Genomic DNA, 21,790 nt, shown 5'->3' with positions numbered 1-21,790 from the left:
AGTGATTTTGTCATCAGAGCGTCCTACAAAGCACCTGGCTGAAAGAGGAAGTAGACAAGGCTTTCAGGAAACAGGCCACAAACCTGGTGCAGAGAAATGACAGTAATTAGTGATAGGAGACTTTCATTGTCTAAGCATTGGATAGATCTCTGCCAGAAGCATATGATGCTAGTATAATATCCTAATAGTTTCTTAATAATACCTTATTTACTTTCAAAAAGTGGAAGCATCCACAAAGGGAAATTTTATTCTAAATATGATTCTCAAACAAATTTTAACAAATACACAATTTTCCATGAATAAGAAAATTGACCTTAAACAATAAATTATTTAAGGCAATCTCTTGGGTGTTGGCTGCTAGGTGGTAATGATGAGAATTTTAGTGGGAAGTGACTGTTTCCATTTTAGAATCTGTTTTTTTAAAAAAGAGGGAGAAGCCTGCCCCTTTGGAGAGCTAGGAAGTCTACAAATTGTAGTCCATTGAACATGTTTTCAGAGTTTTTCTATCAGTCATGCTGCATTTTTTCTTTTATTGACTCTTTGTTTTATGGGGTGGCTTTAGGCAGGGAAGGATGCTGGAGGAAACTGGTGAGGTAGAAAAAGAAAATACATCAATTACAACTTATTTTTTTTTAAGGGGAAGGAGAAAAGTAAGACAGTGTAACATGCACACTAGATTTGGGAAGCAGACTTTAGGGGATTCAGAGAAAGAAAAGGTAGGATCCTATGAACTAAACATCCAGGGGGGAAATCAGCCCAGAAGAGGTGGGAAGCTCTCAAGAATGGTGTCCTGAAGACACAGAGAAAACTGGTTTTGAGAAGCAGGATAGGTGGGATAGAGAAAGAAAACACCAAGCTGCCTTTGGGGAGTTCAACTCACTTGGCCCAGATGAATTAAATGCCAAAATATTGAAACAACTGGCAGATATAATTGCTAAATCCATGTCAAGTATCTCTGAAAGATCCTTGGAGAATGACTGCCAGACTGGGCAAATATCTCAACTGTTTTTTAAAAAAGACAGAAGTGGCACATTATAAGTTAGAGAGTTATACTTCAATTCCTGCCAAAATTTTCAACCATGTAATTCTAGGTATGATGAAGAAAGACCTAGAAAAGAGTGAATTCAAAGAGTTAAAAGGCTTTATCTGTTACAGGTTATGCCAAGCTGACCTCATTTCCTTTTTTGACAGATTTAATAAACTACATCAGGCAACTGCTGTGGATCTGAAATCTTAGTAAAAGACTTGACAAAGTCTCATTCCATTCTAGTGGATAAGTTGGGGATATATGGGCTGGGCAATAGTGTAGTTAGATGGATTCGAAACTGGTTATTTAGCTGAAGCCAGGGGTCTGTGTCAGCCTGGGAGGAGGTCTGTAGTGAAGGGCCCTAGAAATCTTTACTTTTAGACATTTTTATTAATTGCTTAATAAATGTGGGCAGGTAGGTAGTACAGTGGATAGAGCGCTAAGCTTGAAATCAGGAAGATAATTCTTCCAGAGTTCAAATCTGACCTTAGACATTTACTAGCTGTATGACCCTAGGCAAGTCACTTAGCCTTGTTTGCCTTAGTTTCCTTGTCTGTAAAATGAGCTAGAGAAGGGAATGGCAAAACACTCCAGTAATTTTGCCAAGAAAACCCCCAAATGGGGTCACAGAGAGTCACACATGACTGAAAAATGATGTATCACACACATTAATCACTTGCATGAAGGCATAAATGACATATTTACCAAATTGAAGATGCCATAAAACTAGCTAATACACTGAGTGACAAAGTCAGGACAGAGTCAAAGCAATCTCAGTAGTCTGATTATACTTGAACTGAAATAATTGACTTCACAAATATAAGATGGGCAGACATGGCTGGATAAGTTTGTCTGGGGGAAAATAAATCTAGGTACTTTGGTGGACTGCAAGATCAATATGAATCAGAAATCAGATATGACAGCTAAAAAAAGCTAACACTATCTTGGGCCTCAGTAAGAGAAACATAGCAAGGGAACTATCACCAGGGATACTGGGGCTAACTCTTACCAGTTCATGAGAGCCAATTGTTAACTTTTCAGTATGAGCTTTTATAATCAGCAACTGCTACAAGTCAGGCCTTGATTTGTTCAGTTGTTGAGACTTTATTTATGACTTCCCCTGTAGAACTGTAGTCCTTAGTATCCTACCTCTCCTTCCTCTGAACTCTTATCTATTGTTTGATTGTCTAGACTTGAGAAAGTAATGGGGAAAATGTTGTTAATGCAGAATGAACTTAAAAATCTTCTGTGAGAATACAGACACGCTCACACACACACACACACACACACACACACACAGATAGTGAGTCTGTTGTTAAACATTTACAAGCCCACCAATCTGATAGTCTCACTGTATATTCTGTCCTAGGCAGACCACCCCTAGAGTACTGTGTTTGGTAAAAAGTGCCACATATTAGGACAGATTATGATTAAATTGGAGACCAGATCAGGATATTTTGGAATCTAAATGTTAGATCACATGAGGATTGCTTAAAGAAACTAGGGATATTTATCCTGAAGAAAAGAAAATGTAAAGGGGACCCATAGTTATCTTCAAGTATTTAAAGGCAGGCCTGTCCTGTGGAAGACTGATTAGCATTAGGACCTGTGAGTGGATATTGTTGAGAGGCACATTTCTTTTAATGTAAAGAAAAAATTCCATAACAATTAGAGTTCTCTAAGGTTGAAAGGGCTGCCTTTCATGGGTTCTCTTTCATTGAAGATCCCCCAAGCAAAGACAGGATGATCCATGCTTATTGGGTAAGTTGTAAAGAGGTTTCTCTTTCAGGTACAGATGAATCAGAATCACGGATTCTCTGAGTTGGAAGACCTCAGAGGCCATCTGCTCCAATCCATACCTAATCTCTGTTACAACACACCTTATGAGTGGTGATCTTTAACTCTGTCTTCTAGAATTTTCCAGGAATTTAAGACAACCTCACAGGCCCAGAATTTGTAGCTCCAATTATTTTCCTTTTTTTTTTTTTAAATCAGGCCATTTGCTATTCTCCAGTCCTACAGTACCTTTTCCATCCTCCATGGCCCAGCCATCATATATGCTAATTCTTTCAGTAACTGAAGAGGTAAGTTCCTCTGGACCAAGTGACTTGAATCTATCAAAGGCAGCCAAGTCATCTTTTACTATCTTATTATGATCTTAGGTATCTGCTTCCTATGAGCCATTTTGGTTCTGTCCTGTCTGAAGGCCATTCTCTTTGACAGATGAAGTGGAAGCAAAGTTAAAATGAAGTCCTTCCCTCTGTTGTTAATGGTCATCCTGTCCATCCTGGACTGCTCACCTTTCCTTTGATTTCTCTCTTTTCCTTAATAAAAACTCAATTTTGTCATCCTTGGCTTTCCTTGAGAGCTGCTTATTTTGAGTTTTCTCACTCCTGTCACAATTCTTTAAGTACCATACCATACTTTTGAATTCACCCTGTTACCTTCATTTCCATATTCCATCCATATCTTTTTAAAAATCCAATTGGTTGGTGAATTCTCTGTGCAGTCTTACCAGTCACTTCAGACAGCTCCCATTTTTCCTTTTCATCCTTTTCATTCCAAATCAGAATTGTTTCCCTTTATGTCTTCATAAATTCCTTCTTGAGAGTTTCCCTTCCTGCACTGACACCCCCTATAAAATTGTAGTTCGTAGTGTCCTACCTCTTCTTCCTCTGAATGCTTAGAAGTCTGCTCTCTTAAAATCTAGGGTATATGTGAGACTATGGCTGTATTTCCTCTCCTTGTGTACCATACACTCTCGGATGGAGTGGTTCACTTCCTAAAACAGTTACTTCCTGCTGGTAAGAGTCATACCCAGAATAAACTTCTCCCTTTTTGGTTTTTCAACTTTCAAGGGATATAATTATCAATAAGATAAGCCAAGAAATGTAGTGAGTTTCTGGGCTTATTCTTCCAGCCAATGTATGCCTTTAGCAGGTTATATATTGTAGGTATATATTCCTTTCAGGGTCCTAGGGATACCTCTGAGGAGAAATGGACTTCTTTCTAATGGTCTCACGTCGAGCACCCTTTCTGTTGTGTTGTCCCCAGTGTCAATCACTAGCAATTACTGTCTCAGTATCCTTTGTCAATGCCAGTTAATATCTCTTCAATATCATCAGTACAAGCAATTAGCATCCCAGTGTCATTTCAGCAGTGTACCCTCAATTCGCATTTTTGAAGAGACATTTACTGAGAGGATATAATAAGAACAAAGTTTAAACACGTCCCCCCAGAACCAGGAGGCATGTTCTCTCCTCTACCAACTCATTCCGCAGGGAGAGTGTGCCACCCCACCAATTTCACTTCCAAGCTGATCCACTCCTGGACTAAGACAAGGAGGCAGCTTCCAGGACTAGGTTGATTTACTGAGTTTAGTGGCATGCAAGCTCTGTTATGGACTCCCATTACTAGTCCTTTGCCTTTCTGACTTTTCAAAATCTCACAAATTATGTGCCAAAGGAAAGAATACATTAATACGAAGGGCCATCTCAGACCCTATGATAAACCATTTTCTTCACTGGAGAAGTTATAAATTTCATCATGGTAAATTTTGTTAAACTAATGAACCTAGTTTATCTTTTTTTTTTTTTTTTTGTCTAGGATTAAATGAGATACTGTATTGCTACTGAGATCTCTTCAAACTCTAACATTCTATGATTTTGCTATTCTATGAAAGTACCTTTAAAACCATAAACTCTAGAAATGCAAAGTGGCATTATTATAAGAGCTGCTAATATCAGCTAATTTCTGAGTGGAAGTGAAATTGATTCCTTTTGTTTCTTCAGGTCATGATGCTAATTCAGAAACACCCTGTCCCCATCATTGCCAAAGTGAACGGTTTAGCCACTGCTGCAGGTTGTCAGCTGGTTGCCAGTTGTGACATTGCCCTGGCAAGTGAAAAATCTCATTTTGCGACTCCTGGTGTGAACATTGGACTCTTCTGCTCCACTCCAGCAGTTGCCCTAGGGAGAGCAGTTCCTAAAAAGGTAAATCAATCTCTTTAGAGTTTTTTCCACCTTTAGTGTCCTGGGTAGATGATTTCAAAACTCACTTGACCATAGCCTCAGAAAATTGCTGATATTTGAGTGATTTTGCCCACAGCATGGCAGGACTGGACATTATCTGGAAGCATGGCCTTTTTTGGAAATTTACTAAGAAGTCGAGAATGCCCAGCTGCTTCCTCCTTGACATCCTCTTGGTCTGCTACATAACAGGGTAGATTTGTGAGAAGTCACATGTATCCCAGTCAATTGGGTTTTTTTTAGCAGAACCCCTGTGCCGTGCTAGTGTTTGGGGACAGGATTAACACTCACATTTGATCAGACTTACTGTGTATAGTTTTGTTTCTGGGGACTTTATTTGACTCATGGTAGGACAACTCTATGAAATAAGAAGCCACGTTATAAAAGGGTGCCATTACATTAGGAATGATGAGAAACATCATCTTCAATTGCCTTTCTCCCTCAAATCCTGAATGCCTCCCAAAACTTTCCTAAGGGACAAGCTCTTCCATTTCCTCTGTTGAACTTTGTGGTTTTACCATCTTTAAGTCATATTTATTGAGCATCCTTTCATAGATTCCCAAAGTGGGCAGTAGTGGCCCTGGGCAATGCTGGAATGATGGGGGTGGGGTAGTAGTAGCCTTAGGTGCAATTGGGGGAGGGTGTTGAATAAAAATAAGAGGACAGTAGAAGCATAAGGAAAGAAGAGAATATGAGAAAATTTTGAAAAACTGTTCATATGTGTTTCATCGGTTATGTAACAGAGTTAAAGTCGTAATGATTTCATTATTTTCCAAATGAACAAAATGCAAGTTATAACTGATCAGTGGTCAAGTCTACCTACATGTCTTAAAAAGCAAGTGTTGCCAGCAAACATGTCACACATTGCCGGGAAGTCCAGCATGCATCAGCAAGAGTATATGTGTGTAATGACTTGTTTACAGTATGATACTCTACGGTTACATGATGCAATACTACATCATCAAAATTTCAATGCAGGAAAAATACACACATTTACAATAAATTATTAAATTTAAGATGTGTAATTTTTAAAAAAATGTTTGAAATGATGCAAATTTTTTTTTAAAAAGTTAAAAGTTTAAAGAAAGTAGATTTTCCAGGAGGGGTGCTGAGTAATTTTTTTTAAAGGGGGTGGTAGACTAAATAAATTTGGGAACCTCTGGTTTAGATGTCTCATCCTGTACTAAGGTACCATATCACTACATTAAGGAGTTTCTCTACTAACTTTTCACTGCATACTGGAAGCCTGTAAACTGCAGAAGTCTTTAACGTCAGCCCTTTGAATTTATTCATGGGGGACAGAGGGGAAAGAGAGTGTAGGTGTAGGTGTGTAGAGAGACAGATAGATGACAGACAGTCAGATGGATAGATACTATATTTCAATATAATTAGTTTCCTTTTTAATCCTGTGCATTTCATTTTATATACCTAAAACCATCATTTTGAGAAGGGGTTCACAGGCCCCACCATATTGACCACAACACAAAAAAAGGCTAAGAACCTCTGCTGTTAAGTGAGAGACAGTGTCACATATAATAACTTTAAGGGAAAATTGACTATCTAGAATATATTAAAAAGTTGCATCTGTGCCTGGGGCACAGAAAAAATGAGACCCAAGGGAAATCAAGCCAGCCAGACCAAATAATTTTGTAAAGCCTGTGTCTCTACATTGTCTCTTACTGGGCTTCATTAGGAGTGTAAGTTTGGGGGAGAACCCAGATGTAAGCACACGTACTTGTGGAGAAGTAGCTGCAAGTGGACTATAACAATGTGGCTGTTGTGCCAGAAATGGTGATATAATGGTGAGCCATTATAAAGAGTCATAGAATTTGAGAGTTGGAATGAATGGAGCCAGTGAGAATTCAGCAGTTTGATAAAAACAAGTTCAAACTTTTTTTTTCATCTTTAGAATGGAAATTCCTTGAGATCAGGGACTGTCTTAACTTTGTCTTAATATCTCCACTAGGCCTTATACTTAATTGTTACTTAATAAAAGTGCACTGAATGAATTCTGTCTTCAAGAATAAATGTACTATACTTTGTAAGTATATATTAAAATGCATTAGAAGTTGATTATAAAATATTACTCATTATTATTTAGACTAGGGGATCCAATTGTGATACCTACATACAATAAAAGGTAGATATAAGACAATCCGTTTAGGAGATGGGTATTAGTCTCATGGTCTGTCTCCCTGGCATTTGAAAGCAGTACCAAAGTCATTTACTTTAAATCCTTAATAAAACACCACCCACAATTTTTATTATTTTGTTCTATCCTTTCTCTGTGCAAAAATTTGAAATCAAAACTTCTTTTAGTGAAAGATCTGTTAGACACTTGAACACTGCTTTATCTTTGTTAACTTAAGGAAAAGAAAACAGAAATGGGGGGAAGCAAACCTCAATGTTAAAAAATAGAATAGGCCTCTCATTCCGAAGAAGCCAGCAGATCTGAAACTTTATAAACACCAATGATAAAGCTACCCATATCCATTCTGTGTTATTGTGCAGTGAGACCATAGGATAAAAGGGATATTATAGAAACAACGGTGGCTTACCATCAAAGTACTGACCCTGTCCAGATGTTATTGCTTAAAATGGAATTTGGTACAAGGGTCATATTTGTATTGCCTTTCTCAAAGTCCTGTCTGTATCAGTACTGGTTGGACTCCCTCTAGGCCCCCATGCTATTTGGGTTAACTACAGTGTTTTTCCTTTTTTTTTAAGTTTAGGGAACCTATTTTTCCTAATCAACAGTCTAGACCAGTAATATCATAATAGGAACAGTTTGTTGGGAGCTTCCTATTGACTTGGAAAGCCATATATTAGCATTATCTATGTTTTATTGTATCTTTTTTTTGGTTAAATATTTCCCAATTACATTTTAATCCGGTTCAGGTCATGCTCGGGAGTATTGTGGACCATATCCATCCTGAGCTGTTAAGTCTACACCTCTGAGCAAGGCAGTATTTTAAAGCGAAGAAAAAGTGACTTCATTAAATATTTTATTTAATTCTGTATTGCTTTCTCCTCCAATTGGACTGGAAAGTTTAACTCATAGTAATAGATTAATACTAAAGAGTCAAAATTGAAAGTACTGATTAAAGAAAACACAGTAAAAGCCTTCCTCAACCCCTCTTAATTCTAGGGCTTTCCCTCTGTTATTTCTTTTTTATCCTGGATATAGCTTACTTGGTATATATTGGAGTACATATTGTCCCCTCCATTAGATTGTGAGTTCCTTGAGGGCAGGGATCATCTCTTGCCTCTTTTGTATCCCCAGAGCTTAGCACAGTGCTTAGAACATAGTGGGCTCTTAATAAATGTTTACTGATGAATTGATTGAAACATAAAGAATATTAGAATGTAAGTTCTTTCCCCTTTTTTCTGAATTGTCTATCCAGCTGTCAACTGGACCCATTTCCTTGCAGTAATAATTCGGTCCACTTATTCAGAAAAATGGATCCACAAAAAAATCCAAACTTGATCAGAAAACATTTCTCAGTGTTTGTAGCTTGGTGGAACAGACATTCATCAGGGCATATTCACTTCATCTAAAAGGCACCAGAAATCAAGCTGCTGCCTCCTTCATTGTGTTCAGCACAATATATGCTAGTCACCAGTGCCCTCTACTGCCCAGAAAGGCAAACCCATTCAGCCACACAGGAGAGGGCAGGAACAGGGCACAGTTTAAATGCCGGAAACTTGGACAGCTGGAGTTCAAGTTCAGGTTGACCCTTTCTGGTGATATTAAGCATTGGAAAGTGTTTCTCTTATTCATTATTTTGCTCAGTAATTCATCTTTATGGCCTTCCTGAGAAAGTGACCATGACTGACCTCAGCTACAACCCACACTAATATAGGAGTGAGTCACTTGCAGTTCAAAAAGGCTTTTGTTCAAGGAAGTAAAGAAAACCCTTTGGGTCTCTGCTTCAGACCCCATCCCTGCTTGGACCTAACTGGGCAGCAGAGAGAATGAATGGGAAAATTTAGAATCTCCTTTGCCAAGCCATTCATTCACCAGGGACAGAAATGATTTTCTTTCATCCTTCTAAACTTTTTATCTGTAAGGCCTTTTATCTCCAATGTCATCTAGTATTTTTAAAAATAATGACATCTGCATAGTGCTTTAAGGTTTGCAGTTTGATCTTCCTATCTCATTTGATTCTCACATCTACCCTGTTAGATAGGTGATATTATTTTCTCCATTTCACAGATGAGGAAACTGAGGCTAAGAGAATAAATAACTTGCCCCAGGTCAGATAGCCAGTAAGTATCTGAGGCCAAATTAGAACACAGTTCTTCCTGATTCCAAGTCTGGTACTCTAATTACTACATCACCTAGCTGCCACTATAGGTTAATCTTAAAAACCTAAACCTTCAAAGTTGTCAGAATCAATTGTTTTAGGTTCAGTCCTTTGATTTTATTTTAGTCAATTTTTCAGTGATGTGCCAATTCTTCATGACCCCATTTGGAATTTTCTTAGCAAAGATCCTGGAGTAGTTTGCCATTTCTTCCTCCAGCTAATTTTATAGAAGAGGAAACTAAGGTTAAGTGACCTGCCCAGGGTCACACAGCTAGTAAGTATCTGAGGTCAGATTTGAACTTAAGAAGGTGTCATCCTAATGACAGATGTGAGAGGGGATATGGGAAAGTTGAGACACTTACACACTATTGGTGGAGTTGTGAATTGATTCAACCATTATGTAGAGCAATTTGGAACTATGCCCAAATATTTACTGCAGTTCTTTCTTGGTAGCAAAGAATTAGAAAATGAGGGGATGCCCATCAACTGAGGAATAGCTGAACAATTTGTGGCATGTGATTGTGATGGAATACTATTATATTATAAGAAATGATGAACTAGATGCTCTCAGAAAAGCCTGCAAAGACTTATATGAACTGATCCAAAATGAAATATAGAACCAGGAAGGTATGGTACACTTTAATAGCAATATTGTAAGATGATCAACTGTAAATGACTTAACTATTCTCAGCAATACAGTGAGCCAAGACATCTCTGAAAGACTTAATGCTATCCATCCCCAGAGAAAGAAGTGATACGGTCTGAATAGAGATTGAAGAATACTTTTTTACTTCATTTTTCTTGGGGTTTTATTTGGGTCTATGTTTTCTTTTAAAACATGACTAATATGGAAATATGTTTTGCACAACTGCACATGTATAACCCATATCAAATTGCTTTCTCAATGAACAGGGTGAGGAGGGAGGGAGAGAATTTCGAACTCAATTTTATAAACAAATGTTGAAAATTATTTTTACATGCAATTGGGGAAAAACAATATATTAAATTTTTTAAAAAGAATTTTTAAAAAGAAGCTATCTTCCTGACTTCAGGCTTCGCACTCTATCCACTGTGCCACCTAGCTGCCCTCGATTTCATTAGTGCAAAGAAATTTCAGAGAGGAAGGTCCCTATACAAATGCATCCTGACAATTATTTCTGTAACATACAGTCTTAGAGAGTAGTCTAAGGTCCTGGGAGGGAAGAAAATATGCATTTATTAAATACCTATTATGTGCCAGGCACCATGCTAAGGACTTATAAATATTATCTCATTTGATCTGTATAAGAACCCTGGGAGGTAGGTGCTATTATTATCTCTGCTTTATAGTTGAGGAAACGGAGGCAGACAGAGGTTAAGTGACTTGCTCAGGCTCAGGGTCACATAGCTCATAAGTGTCTCAGATCACATTTGAATTCAAGTCTATCCTGACTCTAGGCCCAGCACTCTACATATACACTGTACCACCTAGCAGCCTGCAGCTACAATGACCTTTCTAAGGCACAAGCATAATCATGTCATCCCTCCATTCAAAAACCTTCTATGGCTTCCTGTTTTCTCCAGGCTAAGAGATTTGCCCAGAGTCACATAGCTAGTGTGTGTCAGGGGAGAGATTTGAACCTAAGCATTCCTGACTCCAGGGCCACCTCTCTGTCCACTCTGCCACACTTTCTCTCATAGTGTTAGTGGGCCAGGGTCATTCTCACTTGCTCAGATGGATCAGATCTTATCACTTAAGAGGGTCTCTTCAGTGATGCTGATTGCAGTCCATCCATGGCTTCCTAAACCTGTGGGAATATTATTCATGTATATAATAAAAATAATATTATTCATGGAAACATAAGTTTACCTCGGGGATCTGCCCAACATGCTGGAAGACTTCCTTCCTTCTAACATATAGGGAGTTCCAGTGGAACACTTGGTCATCTCTTGTACTTGTGTGAGTAGCTCATTCTCTCCTTTCCTAAACTTCCCTGTTGAAATCTTTTATTCCTGCTTTTCTTCAGAGTTCCTCATTGGTTAGTATATAACTATTGGTTAGTATATAGTATATAACTATAACCTCTCATGAGCTTTTTCACTGCCCTTTGAATGACATTCATTTTTAATTCTTCGGAGACTGGTGTATTCCATGTTCTTTTGTCATATAGTAAAATCATCATAAGATGGACCTTTACATTAATACAACTTTGTAGTTTCTTGAAGAGACTTGAACCTACTGTATTACCATTCAACTCTGGATCCAGCTTGTGCTGGAAGACCCAGTGAAATAATAAAGTACTTAGTACAGCATCTGGCACATGGTAGGTTCTTAATAAACGTTCACTCTTTTTCCTTTCCCCTACTGCTACCACCTTCCTTCTGTTAATTATCTCCAGTTTATCCTATATGTATGTTGTTAGTCCATGGTGGTTTGCATGTTGTTTCCCACAACAGATTGGGAGCTCCTTGAGAAAAGGGACTATCTTTTTGCCCTTCTTTGTATCTCCAGCACCTATCACAGTGCCTAGCACATAGTCAGAACTTGATAGATGCTTGTTGACTGGCTGTCTATAGCGTCTGCCCTAGATATATGTGTGAGTAGATAGATAGATAGAAAGATAGATAGAGAGATAGACAGATAGAGAGACAGACAGATAGACAGATGCATTCATGTGTGTATACATATACATATACTGATGGACATCCTATATACATTGTCCATCCAAGCATATGATGTAATCTGGATAAATAACATTCTTTATCCACTCATTCTTTTCTGTGGGGATGGTTAGGTCAAACTCCTTTAGTATCCCCCCATCCATGCTCTTGATATCAGATATTTCAGTCCTTTGACACCCTCAGAATTATGCAGCCTCCCACAAGGATCTCCTCTATATGTCCTTGGTCTAGTCTGGCTGCTTTTTCTTCTATTTATTCTCTTCAGTGCAACTTCTACCCCCTCTATAAACACATATGAGACTGTGATGTTAGGATCCAAGGGTAGTTCCTCTGTTCTTGAGAGAGAAAAGTCTTTTATAATGAGTTTTACAAAAGCTTTTCCATTTTTCTTCCGTTGCCCTCCTGTCATTTTCATCCTTAAATGCCCTTGGGATGACTTTGCTTAGTTAGATCTGCTTGCCAAGCTTTCTTTAAACTTGTTTTACTGTCCACTGTTTCTCTCAGTTTTGGGAGACAATACCACTCATAATCATCCATCATTCTTCTTCATAAGATTTTACAAACAAGTTTATATTCTAACCCAGTGTTGCCTTTGGCAGTCATCCCTCTCTGTTTGGCAAGTAAGTCTGATGTTTTATTGACTAAGGCACTCTCTGGGAAGAAAGTATCCTTGTTTGTGGTAATTATGTTGGTTAAACTTCTGGATGAAATTATTGTAATCAGTGTCAGGGTCATTTCTATTGTCCATTTCCCATTTTTGATTGTCTTGTTTAAATGGTAGATGTCAACTTATGGGTTAAAAAGGAGCCTCACACTTTTTAATATCATGAACACTTCACTAAAAGAATTGGGAGGCGCTCGACATGACAAGCACCAAATAATGGTCTGAAAAATGAAATTGTTTTCCTTGTGTCCATTAGTTTTGTACAGTCACTCACGGACTTATCAGAGCTATCATCACAGTTAATAAAAGAAAAAAAGAAAGAATAATGAGAAAAATATGGCCAACATCGTTAGAGAAGGGGCATATACCATCCTACCTGTATCCCAAATATAGTAGCCTCCACACTGTAACTGTCTTGCTCATAGCTTCCACCAAAACTGGTATTAGCTGGCTTTCTCCTTGAAGTGGATGCACCATATACCAGAAAGCACAGAGCGGTGAAGGGTCCCTTCATACATAGCAACACAGAGAACTGGTCCTAGAATGTGCTCTATTTATTTTTATATTTTAAAAATTCTGAACTTAGACGCAAGCAAAACAAATCTGCACAGTGACCACATTCCAGAATGCATCTCTTTCTACTCCTCCATTCTATTACTTCTTTGTCAGAAGGGAGATAACATGCTTCCTCTTGAGACATGATTGGTCTTTACTGATCAGGTCTTCAGTCTCTCAAAGCTGTGTTTCTTTATAGTGTTATTATCCTTGTATAAACCAGCCTCTGGTTTCTCCTCGCTTCACTCAGTATCAGTATTACCCAGGATTCTCTGAAATTGTTTCTTTTGTCGTTTCTCATGGTACAATAATATTCCATGACATCCAGTAAATCTAATGCAATCTAATAAACATTTATTAAGTACCTACTATGTGCCAGAAACTAGGCTAAGCACTAGGGATACAATTATTTAGAAGATAGTCCTTACTCTCAAGAAACTAATACAACCTAATAGGAGGACAACACACAGAAGGAGGCAGCAAAAGGTGGGGCAAAAGACCAGGAATACCTGGAGTTGAAACCTGACAGAACAGCAAACAGATCGGAGTAAGCTGAAAAGTCCAGTTTCTGCCCTCTATAAAGGAAGACATTGGGAGCAGTTTGGTACTCCACCCTCCAGCCCTCCAATCTGAGGAAAGAAGAGACTGAGGGAGGTGGCGTCAGTCAAGGTTTGAGTTATCAATGTGCTGATGAGATTAGCGGTGATGAGTTTAACTTGGGTGGGGCATCTTCTTCCTTGGAGTAGATACCAGGCTTGTATGTATATTCATCTCTCCTTCCAGTTCTTATAAAGTAAGGTTCATCTAATGCGTGGTTCTCCCATCCCTTTCTCCAAGTTTATATACTCTTTCTTGCATACCCCAGTTATAAAAATAACAAGTTCTATCTCTTTCTTCCTCCTTTTCACACTATTATATTCTTTTTACTCTCCTTTCTCTTTTCCCTCTTAAAACTCAGAGAACAGAACCAGTCCACTCCCTAGGTCTTCTGTTTTTCTTATTTAACTTCCTCAATGCTTTTTAAAGACATTAAGGTTCTGGGATAGCTAGGTGGTATAGTGGATAAAGTGCCCATCTTGGAGTCAGGAAGACTCATCTTCCTGAGTTCAAATATGACCTCAGACACTTACTAGTTGTGTGACTCTGGGCAAGTCACTTAACCCTGTTTGCCTCAGTTTCCTCATTTGTGAAATGAGCTGGAGAAGGAAATTGCAAGCTCCTCCAGAATGTTTGCCAAGAAAACCCCAAATGTGATCAGACACAACTAAACAGCAACAAGGTCTGGAGATTCTTCTCTCCCTATTAGAATGTTAGCCCTAAGTCATCATGTAGCCACTTTCAGTTGCTCAAATAAATTTACCTCTCTAGGTTTTTCTTGGCCCTTGTATTTGCATTTCAAAGTTCCTTTGATCTTTTCATGAAAAATACTTGAAAGTCCTCTATTCCATTGAAGATCCATTTTTATTTCTAAGATCTACCCTGGAATTTTGCCTTCTTGCCCTGCCTTTGTTCTCCCATTTTCTTCATCTAGAACCAGACCTTGTGGTACCATGCCATCCACTCTGGGGGAAATAATCTACTAAGTTTTCATAATTCTACCTTGGGGTTGAAATGTCTCTGTATTGGTGAGAGAGTACACCTCACTGGCCAAGAACATTTTTTACGTCCCATCTAACTTCACTGGAAAACCAGGTGCTCTCCCATGAATTTTTTCCTTTTACCTTCCCTCTCCCACCTCGTATCCCCATGTTTTGTTCTGGGAACAGTCATCAAATTAATACTACCTATGTTATTAGAAAGGGTGCAACAGTCAACTGCCTTATGACTCCACACGCCATCTCTGACTCCCCAGACCAAAATGCCTTTCCCTGGCCACCACTCCCCTCTATGTTTTATACTGCCCCCATTAATAATAACAGTAATGGTCAAAATTTCTATAATGTTTATTACACGCCAGGCACTGTGTTAAGCACTTTATGATCACTGACTTTTTTGATCCTTCCAAAAACCCTGGGAGATAAATGCTATTATTATTTGCATTTCACAGATGAGGAAACTGAGGCAGATAGTCACACAGCTAGTGAGTATCTGAGGCCAGATTTGAACTCAGGTCTTATCCACTATACCACCTAGCTGTCCCATTCAAATGTAAGTTCCTTGAGGGCAGGGGCTGTAGATTTCTATCCTCTGCACCTGGCATAGTGCCTAGCATATAATAGGTTCTTAATAATTTTTTGCACTTATTCTATTTAATCATTTTTTAAAAAAATACTATTTATTTATTTGAACTTTGTTTTCTTTTTAAATTTTGAATTCAGATTCTCTCCCTCTCTCCCACCCCTTCCCTACCCAATAAGAAGGCAAGCAATATATCAGTTATATATGTAAAATGATCTAAAACATTTTCATATTAGCCATATCACAAAAAAAGCAGAAAAATAAAGAAAACTGGAAAATTATATGTACTTTGTACTCAGAGTTCATCAGTTTTTTCTCTGAAGCGTTTTTTCTTTATGAGTCCTTTGGAATTGTCTTGGATCACTGTATTGATCAGCATAGCCACATCTTTCACAGCTGATTGTCATTACAACACTGCTATTACTGTGTGCAGTGATCTGGTTCTTCTCTTATTTCTTACACACAGTAGTTATTTCTTACACACAGTAGTACTCCATCCCAATCATATGCCACAACTTATTCAGCCATTTCCCAATTGGTGAGCATCCCCTCAATTTCCAGTTCTTTGCCACCACAAAAAGAGCTGCTATAAATATTTTTGTACACATAAATCCTTTTCCTTTTTCTTGGATCTCTTTGGAATATAGACCTAGTAGTGGTATTGATGGATCAAATGGTATGCACAGTTTTTTAGCCCTGGGAGCATAGTTCCACATTATTCTCAAGAATGGTTGGACCAGTTCACCACTTAACCAACAATTCATCATTGTACCTATTTTCCTTCATCCCCTCTAGCATTTGTCATTTCTGACAGCTGTGGTGTCTGGTGATAGCCTAGAGTTGTTTTAATTTGCCTTTCTTGAATCAATAATGATTTAAAGCATTTTTAAATATTACTATGGATAGTTTTTATTTCTTCTTTTGAAAACTGTCCATATCCTTTGACCATATATCAATTGGGGAATGGTTCTTATTTTCATAAATTTGACTCAGGTCCCTGTGTATTTGAGAAATGAGGCCTTTATCATTCTCTGTAAATTTTTCTTTATGTTACTTCATTGTCTACGGTACCTTTTAGAAAGATTTCATTTCCCTGACTATCTCTTTCAATTAGGTCTGATTTTGCTTTTGCTTTGTTTTGGATCATGATTGCCACCTCTGACCTCTTCACTTCAGCTGAAGCATAATAGATTCTGCTCCAGCCCTTCAACCCTACTCTGTCTGTGTCTTTCTATCCCAAATGTATCTGTTGTATACAACATACTGTCTGGTTTCCAATCCATTCTGCTGTCCACTTCTATTCTATGGGTTATTTCATCCATTCACATTCACAGTTATGATCACTAACTGTGCATTTCCCTCCACACCATTTTCCTATATTTGTCCTTCTTTCTCTCTCATTTTATTTTGTCCCTCCTCAAAAATCTCTCTTGCTTCTGTCCACAGCCTCCCTTAATTTGTCCTCCTCCTTATCCCCTTATCCTCTTCCTCTCCTGTCTCCATATTGGATAAGATAGGTTTCCATAACCCACTGAGTGTATATCTATATATATTCTTCTCTCTATGAATCAATTCCAATGAGGTTCAAGTATTGCCTACTACCACTCCCTCACTTCCCCTTCCACCATAAAAGCTCTTCTTTTTATGCCTCCTTTATGTGAGAAAATGTGCCCCATTCTACCTTTCCCTTACCCCTTCTCCCAGTGCATCCCTCTTTCTCACCCCTACATTCTTTTTTTTTTTTTGGCTATCATCCCAACATAATCAATTCACACCCATACCCTCTGTCTATATAAAATGCTTCTAGCTACTGTAATAATGATAAAGTTCTTAGGAGTTATATGTACCATCTTCCCATAGAGGAATGTAAATACTTTAACTCCTTTGAGCCCCTTATGATTACTCTTGCCTTTTTATGCTTCTCTTGAGTCTTCTGTTTGAATGTCAGATTTTCTATTCAGCTCTGATCTCATCAGGAATGCTTGGAAGTCCTCTATTTCATTAAATATCCATTTTTCCCTGAAGGATTATACTCAGTTCTGCTGGTAGGTTATTTTTAGTTGTAATCCTAGTTCCTTTGTCCTTCAGAATATCATATTCCAAGCCCTTCATTCCTTTAATGTGGAAGCTGATAAATCTTGTATCATCCTGACTGTGGCTCCATGATATTTGAATTGTTTCCTTCTAGCTGCTTAAAGTATTTTCTCTTTGACCTGAGAAGTGTGAAATTTGGCTATAATATTCCTGGGAGTTTTAATTTTGGGATCTCTTTCAGGAGGTGATCAGTGAATTCTTCCAATTTCAATTTGACCCTCAGATCTAAGATATCATGGAAGTTTTCTTTGATAATTTCTTGAAATGTGATGCCAAGTCTTCTTTTTTATCATAGCCTTCAGGTAGTGTAATCCTTTTTTTTTTTTTGATGGTGCAATTTTAAATAGATTTTATTCTCCAGGACAAGAATTGTATTTCCAATTGTTTACAGTACTGATAAAGTTCAATATTGTTCACTTCTCTCCCTCTGCACACATTCAAGTATTCAGAAAGCCCAGATTTATACAGTAACTTGTGTTACTTTTAAACTGCTACTGTCTTGGCTACAAATTTTAATCCTTTGATTTTTGGAAGACTGTGTGGAATGCTATTTCTTCTGGTGCATTTGTTGACCTCTTCAATGGTGGATCCAGAAGGAGCACCTCCAGATGGGACTGCTCCACCTCCTGGGAACCCAACATGTGTGCCTCCTGGCATGCCTCCTGCACTCTGGTACAGCTTAGTAATGATGGGGTTGCAGAACTTCCCCAATTCTTTCTGCTGATGCTCAAATTTTTCCTTCTCAATAGTCTGGTTCTTATCCAGCAAGCTGATTATTTCATTCATTTGTCACGGATCTTCTGTTTGTCTTCACCAATTTTGACTTGTCGTTTCTCATCTTCTACGGTAGGCTTCATGTTGAAAGCATAATATTCAAGAGAACTCTTAGAAGACACCATGTTTCTCTGCTTCTTGTATCAATGTCTTCTTTGCTCAGATGACCTTTGTCACTGGTGATGATGACCTTGTTCTTCTTGCCTGTGCTATCATCCACAGCAGAAACACTGAGGATGCCATTTGCATCAGTGTCAAGTATTATTTCAATCTGAGGAATATCCCTGGGTGCTAGGGAGGGGGGATTTCTTTGAGCTCAGACTTGCCAAGCAGGTTGTTATCCTTTATCATTACTCTCTCACCTTCATAAACCTGAATAAGTACACCAGACTGGTTATCTGAATAGGTGGTAAAAGTCTGTATCTGCTGGGTAGGGGTGGTGGTATTACATGTAATCAGAACGGTCATAACTCCACCAACAGTTTCAATCCCAAGGGAAAGGGAGTTACATCCAACCAGCAAGTCCAGCACATTCTCAGTTTATCTGCAGACAAAATGGTAGCCTGAATGGCTGCACCATAGACAACAGCCTTATCAAGAGCTCATCATCTTATTGAGCTCCTTACCATTGAAGAAGTCTTGCAGAAGCTTCTGGACTTGGGGTATGTTTGTGGAACCTCTCACCAGGGTGATGTTTTGAATCTGTAATTTGTCTAGCTTGACATCTCTTAAGGCCTTTTCCGTAGAGTCCTGGGTGCCATGGAAGAGATCAGCATTCAATTCTTTGAACTGAGCTTGGGTGATTGATGTATAGAAGTCAATACTTTCATAGAGGGAGTCAGTCTCAATACTGGCCTGGTTACTGGAAGAGAGGGTACACTTTACACTTCCCAAGTGGTGTGCAGATGGTGAACAGACCTCTTGTTCTCACTGATGTCCTTCTTGTGCTATCACTTAAACTAGGTAATGAAATGGTTGACTATGTGGTTGTCAAAGTGCTCCCCACCCAAGTGGGTGTCCCCAGATGCTAGTCAAATTATCTCTCCTCAATCTATTTTCCAGGTTACTTTTTTCCAATAAGATAGTTCACATTTTCTTCAAATTTTTCATTTTTTTGACTATGTTTTATTAATTCTTGATTTCTCATGGAGTCATTAGCTTCCACTTGCTCCAGTTCTGATTTTAAGGAATTATTCTCTTCAGTAAGCTTTTGTACCTCTTTTTCCAATTTACCAGTTCTGCTTTTCAAGCAGTTACTTCTTCACTGAAATTTTGTACTTCTTTTACCAATTCTGTGATATTTTCTTCAGTATTTTTTGTGCCTCTTTTACCAAGCTGTTAATTCTCTTTTCATAATTTTCTTGCATCATTGTCATTTCTTTTCCCAATTTTCCCTCTACCACACATCTCTTTCTTCAATTCTTCAAGGAATTCTTGCTGGTCTTGGATCCAACTAGCATTTTTCTTTGAAGCAAAGACTTGTGGTTGTTTTTGTAATGTTATCTTCTTCTAAGTTTATGTCTTGGTCTTCCCTTGCATAGTAGCTTCTTTTTTGTTGTTGTTTGCTCATTTTCCCAGCCTATTTCTTCACTTTGAACTTTATGTTAAAATTGGGCTCTGCTCACCTGGTAGTAAGGGGACAATATGCCAAGTTTTAACTTTTTCATGCTGCTATTTTTAGAGCTAGTTTGGGGAGGAAGGCAGTCTGCAAGTTTTTGGTCCTTCCAAGGTAGTATTATCCTAGAGATGTGATCACTGTTCTTCTGGTCTGCATTTTGAAGCTTACTCAGGATAGGCCCCCTTTCCCTTGCAGCCATAAGTACTAGTGCTCCTCTTGCCCTTGGAACTGTAACCAGGTCCTCTGTGGTCCTGCAGTCATAAGTGCTAGCCCTTCTCTTGACCCAAGAGCAAGGCTCCTGATCCCTTGTGACCAATCACAAGTGCTCCTTTCTGTCCTGGAACTGGGACTGAGAAATGTTTGTAGACAATAGAGTTGCCAATCAGTACCAGCTACACTCAACGCAAACAAAGTGTCCCCAGTAGTCTCTTTCTGAGCAGTTTTCTGACCCCCTTCCTGTCTCTGGACTTAAGGGTTCTCAAAGCTGCTGCTGCTGTTGCTGCTGTTTTAGCCACCTACAAGGCTCACTGCTGGTTTTCCTGCCACACTCTTGGCTGGCCCCAACCTTGGTGTCACAGACCTCTCCTGCCAAACTCCTAAGCTGTTTTAGGGGGGATAAATGTCTCCTTCTGACCTTTTGTTGGCTCTGCTACTCCAAAATTTGATTTGAGGCATTTTTAAAGTTATTTGGAGGGGAATGTTGGGAGAGTAACCCAACTGGGTTACTGCCTGTACTCTGGTCGTCTTGGCTCTACCCATGACAGTTCTTCCTGTTCCATTTATTCTTCAGTACTTGGGAGTGATGAGTCAATGGCTATGTTATTGAGTTTCATGAAAGTACCTTTAGTGGGGGGGATGGAAGAGGAGGCAAAAGAATGTATATCAAAGAAAAAGAAAGCCAAGGTCAAATGAGCGTTCAGGTGAGTGTGTCAAGTTCTTCATTTAGTACCAAAGAGAAGTAAAGTATAAATTTTACTTAAATTTGATCTTATAGAATAGAGTGAAATGGATAAATCTCTTCCCTTTTTCTCCTCTGTGCTGATATTTAGCATAGTAAACACCTGATCACTTAAATAGTGGTTAAGAACATCCTTTATTATCAGTAATATTGCCTCTAGGTATTTATGGATTCTGGTGTTCTGGGCTGGGCTGCCATTCTCTACTTAATCTATTTAGACAATGAATGAATGAATGAATGAAGCATTTACTAAGCTCTTACTTATTCTCTCCTCCTCCCCATATCCAATTTTTTTTGCCAAGACCTGACAATTTTACTTTGGTCACATCTCTTAAGCGGGCAGCTAGGTGTTACAATGCTGGACCTAGAGTTAGGAAGATTCATCTCCTTGATTTCAAATCTAGCCTCAGACCCTTACTAGCTGTGTGACTTTTGTTAAGTCACTTAACTTTGTTTGCCTCAGTTTCCTTATCTGTAAAAAGAGCTAGAGAAGGAAATGGGAAAACCACTCTAGTAGTTTTGCCAAGAAAACTCCAAATGGGGTCACAAGAGTCTGACATAACTGAAAAGACTGAAAACAAACAGCATATGCAAAATATTGTGCTGATCAGATATGATATTAGATGATGAAAGGAAGATCTAGAGACTTAGAGACAGGAATATTGAAAGCCAGAGGCAGCGTTAGAAACTGAGTCCAGGCCTAGTTCATGCTACTTCTCAGCAATGAACATTAATCCCATTAGAAAACTTTTCTTAGTCTTCCAGCCTGAAGGGAAGATGGAGATGTGCCAAGCTAAAAAAAACTACATGTAACTTAGCTCTCTCCTATCTGTCCAGGTTTATTTTCTAATTTGGCAGAGAAGTCTCATGTATAAATTGGCTTTCTACCACAGAGATATGTGCATATTCACAAGTCCCCCAACAAA

The 21,790-nt window shown here is 38.6% G+C and overlaps 1 protein-coding gene across 1 annotated transcript in view; it reads left to right on the top strand.

The window, feature by feature from the left end:
* The window catches only part of ECHDC3 (enoyl-CoA hydratase domain containing 3), a 45,264-nt gene that overhangs the window by 13,214 nt on the left and 10,260 nt on the right, over window positions 1-21,790 (top strand). The window contains exon 4 of the mRNA XM_072653337.1: window positions 4,819-5,019. Within this exon, the coding sequence (XP_072509438.1) occupies window positions 4,819-5,019 (201 nt within the window). The remainder of the gene's footprint in view (window positions 1-4,818; window positions 5,020-21,790) is intronic.

This window comes from Notamacropus eugenii, chromosome 3 (assembly GCF_028372415.1).
Source record: "Notamacropus eugenii isolate mMacEug1 chromosome 3, mMacEug1.pri_v2, whole genome shotgun sequence".
Taxonomy (NCBI): Eukaryota; Metazoa; Chordata; class Mammalia; order Diprotodontia; family Macropodidae; genus Notamacropus; species Notamacropus eugenii.
Note: the sequence above shows the minus strand (reverse complement) of the source record. Positions and strands in the feature narration are given on the sequence as shown.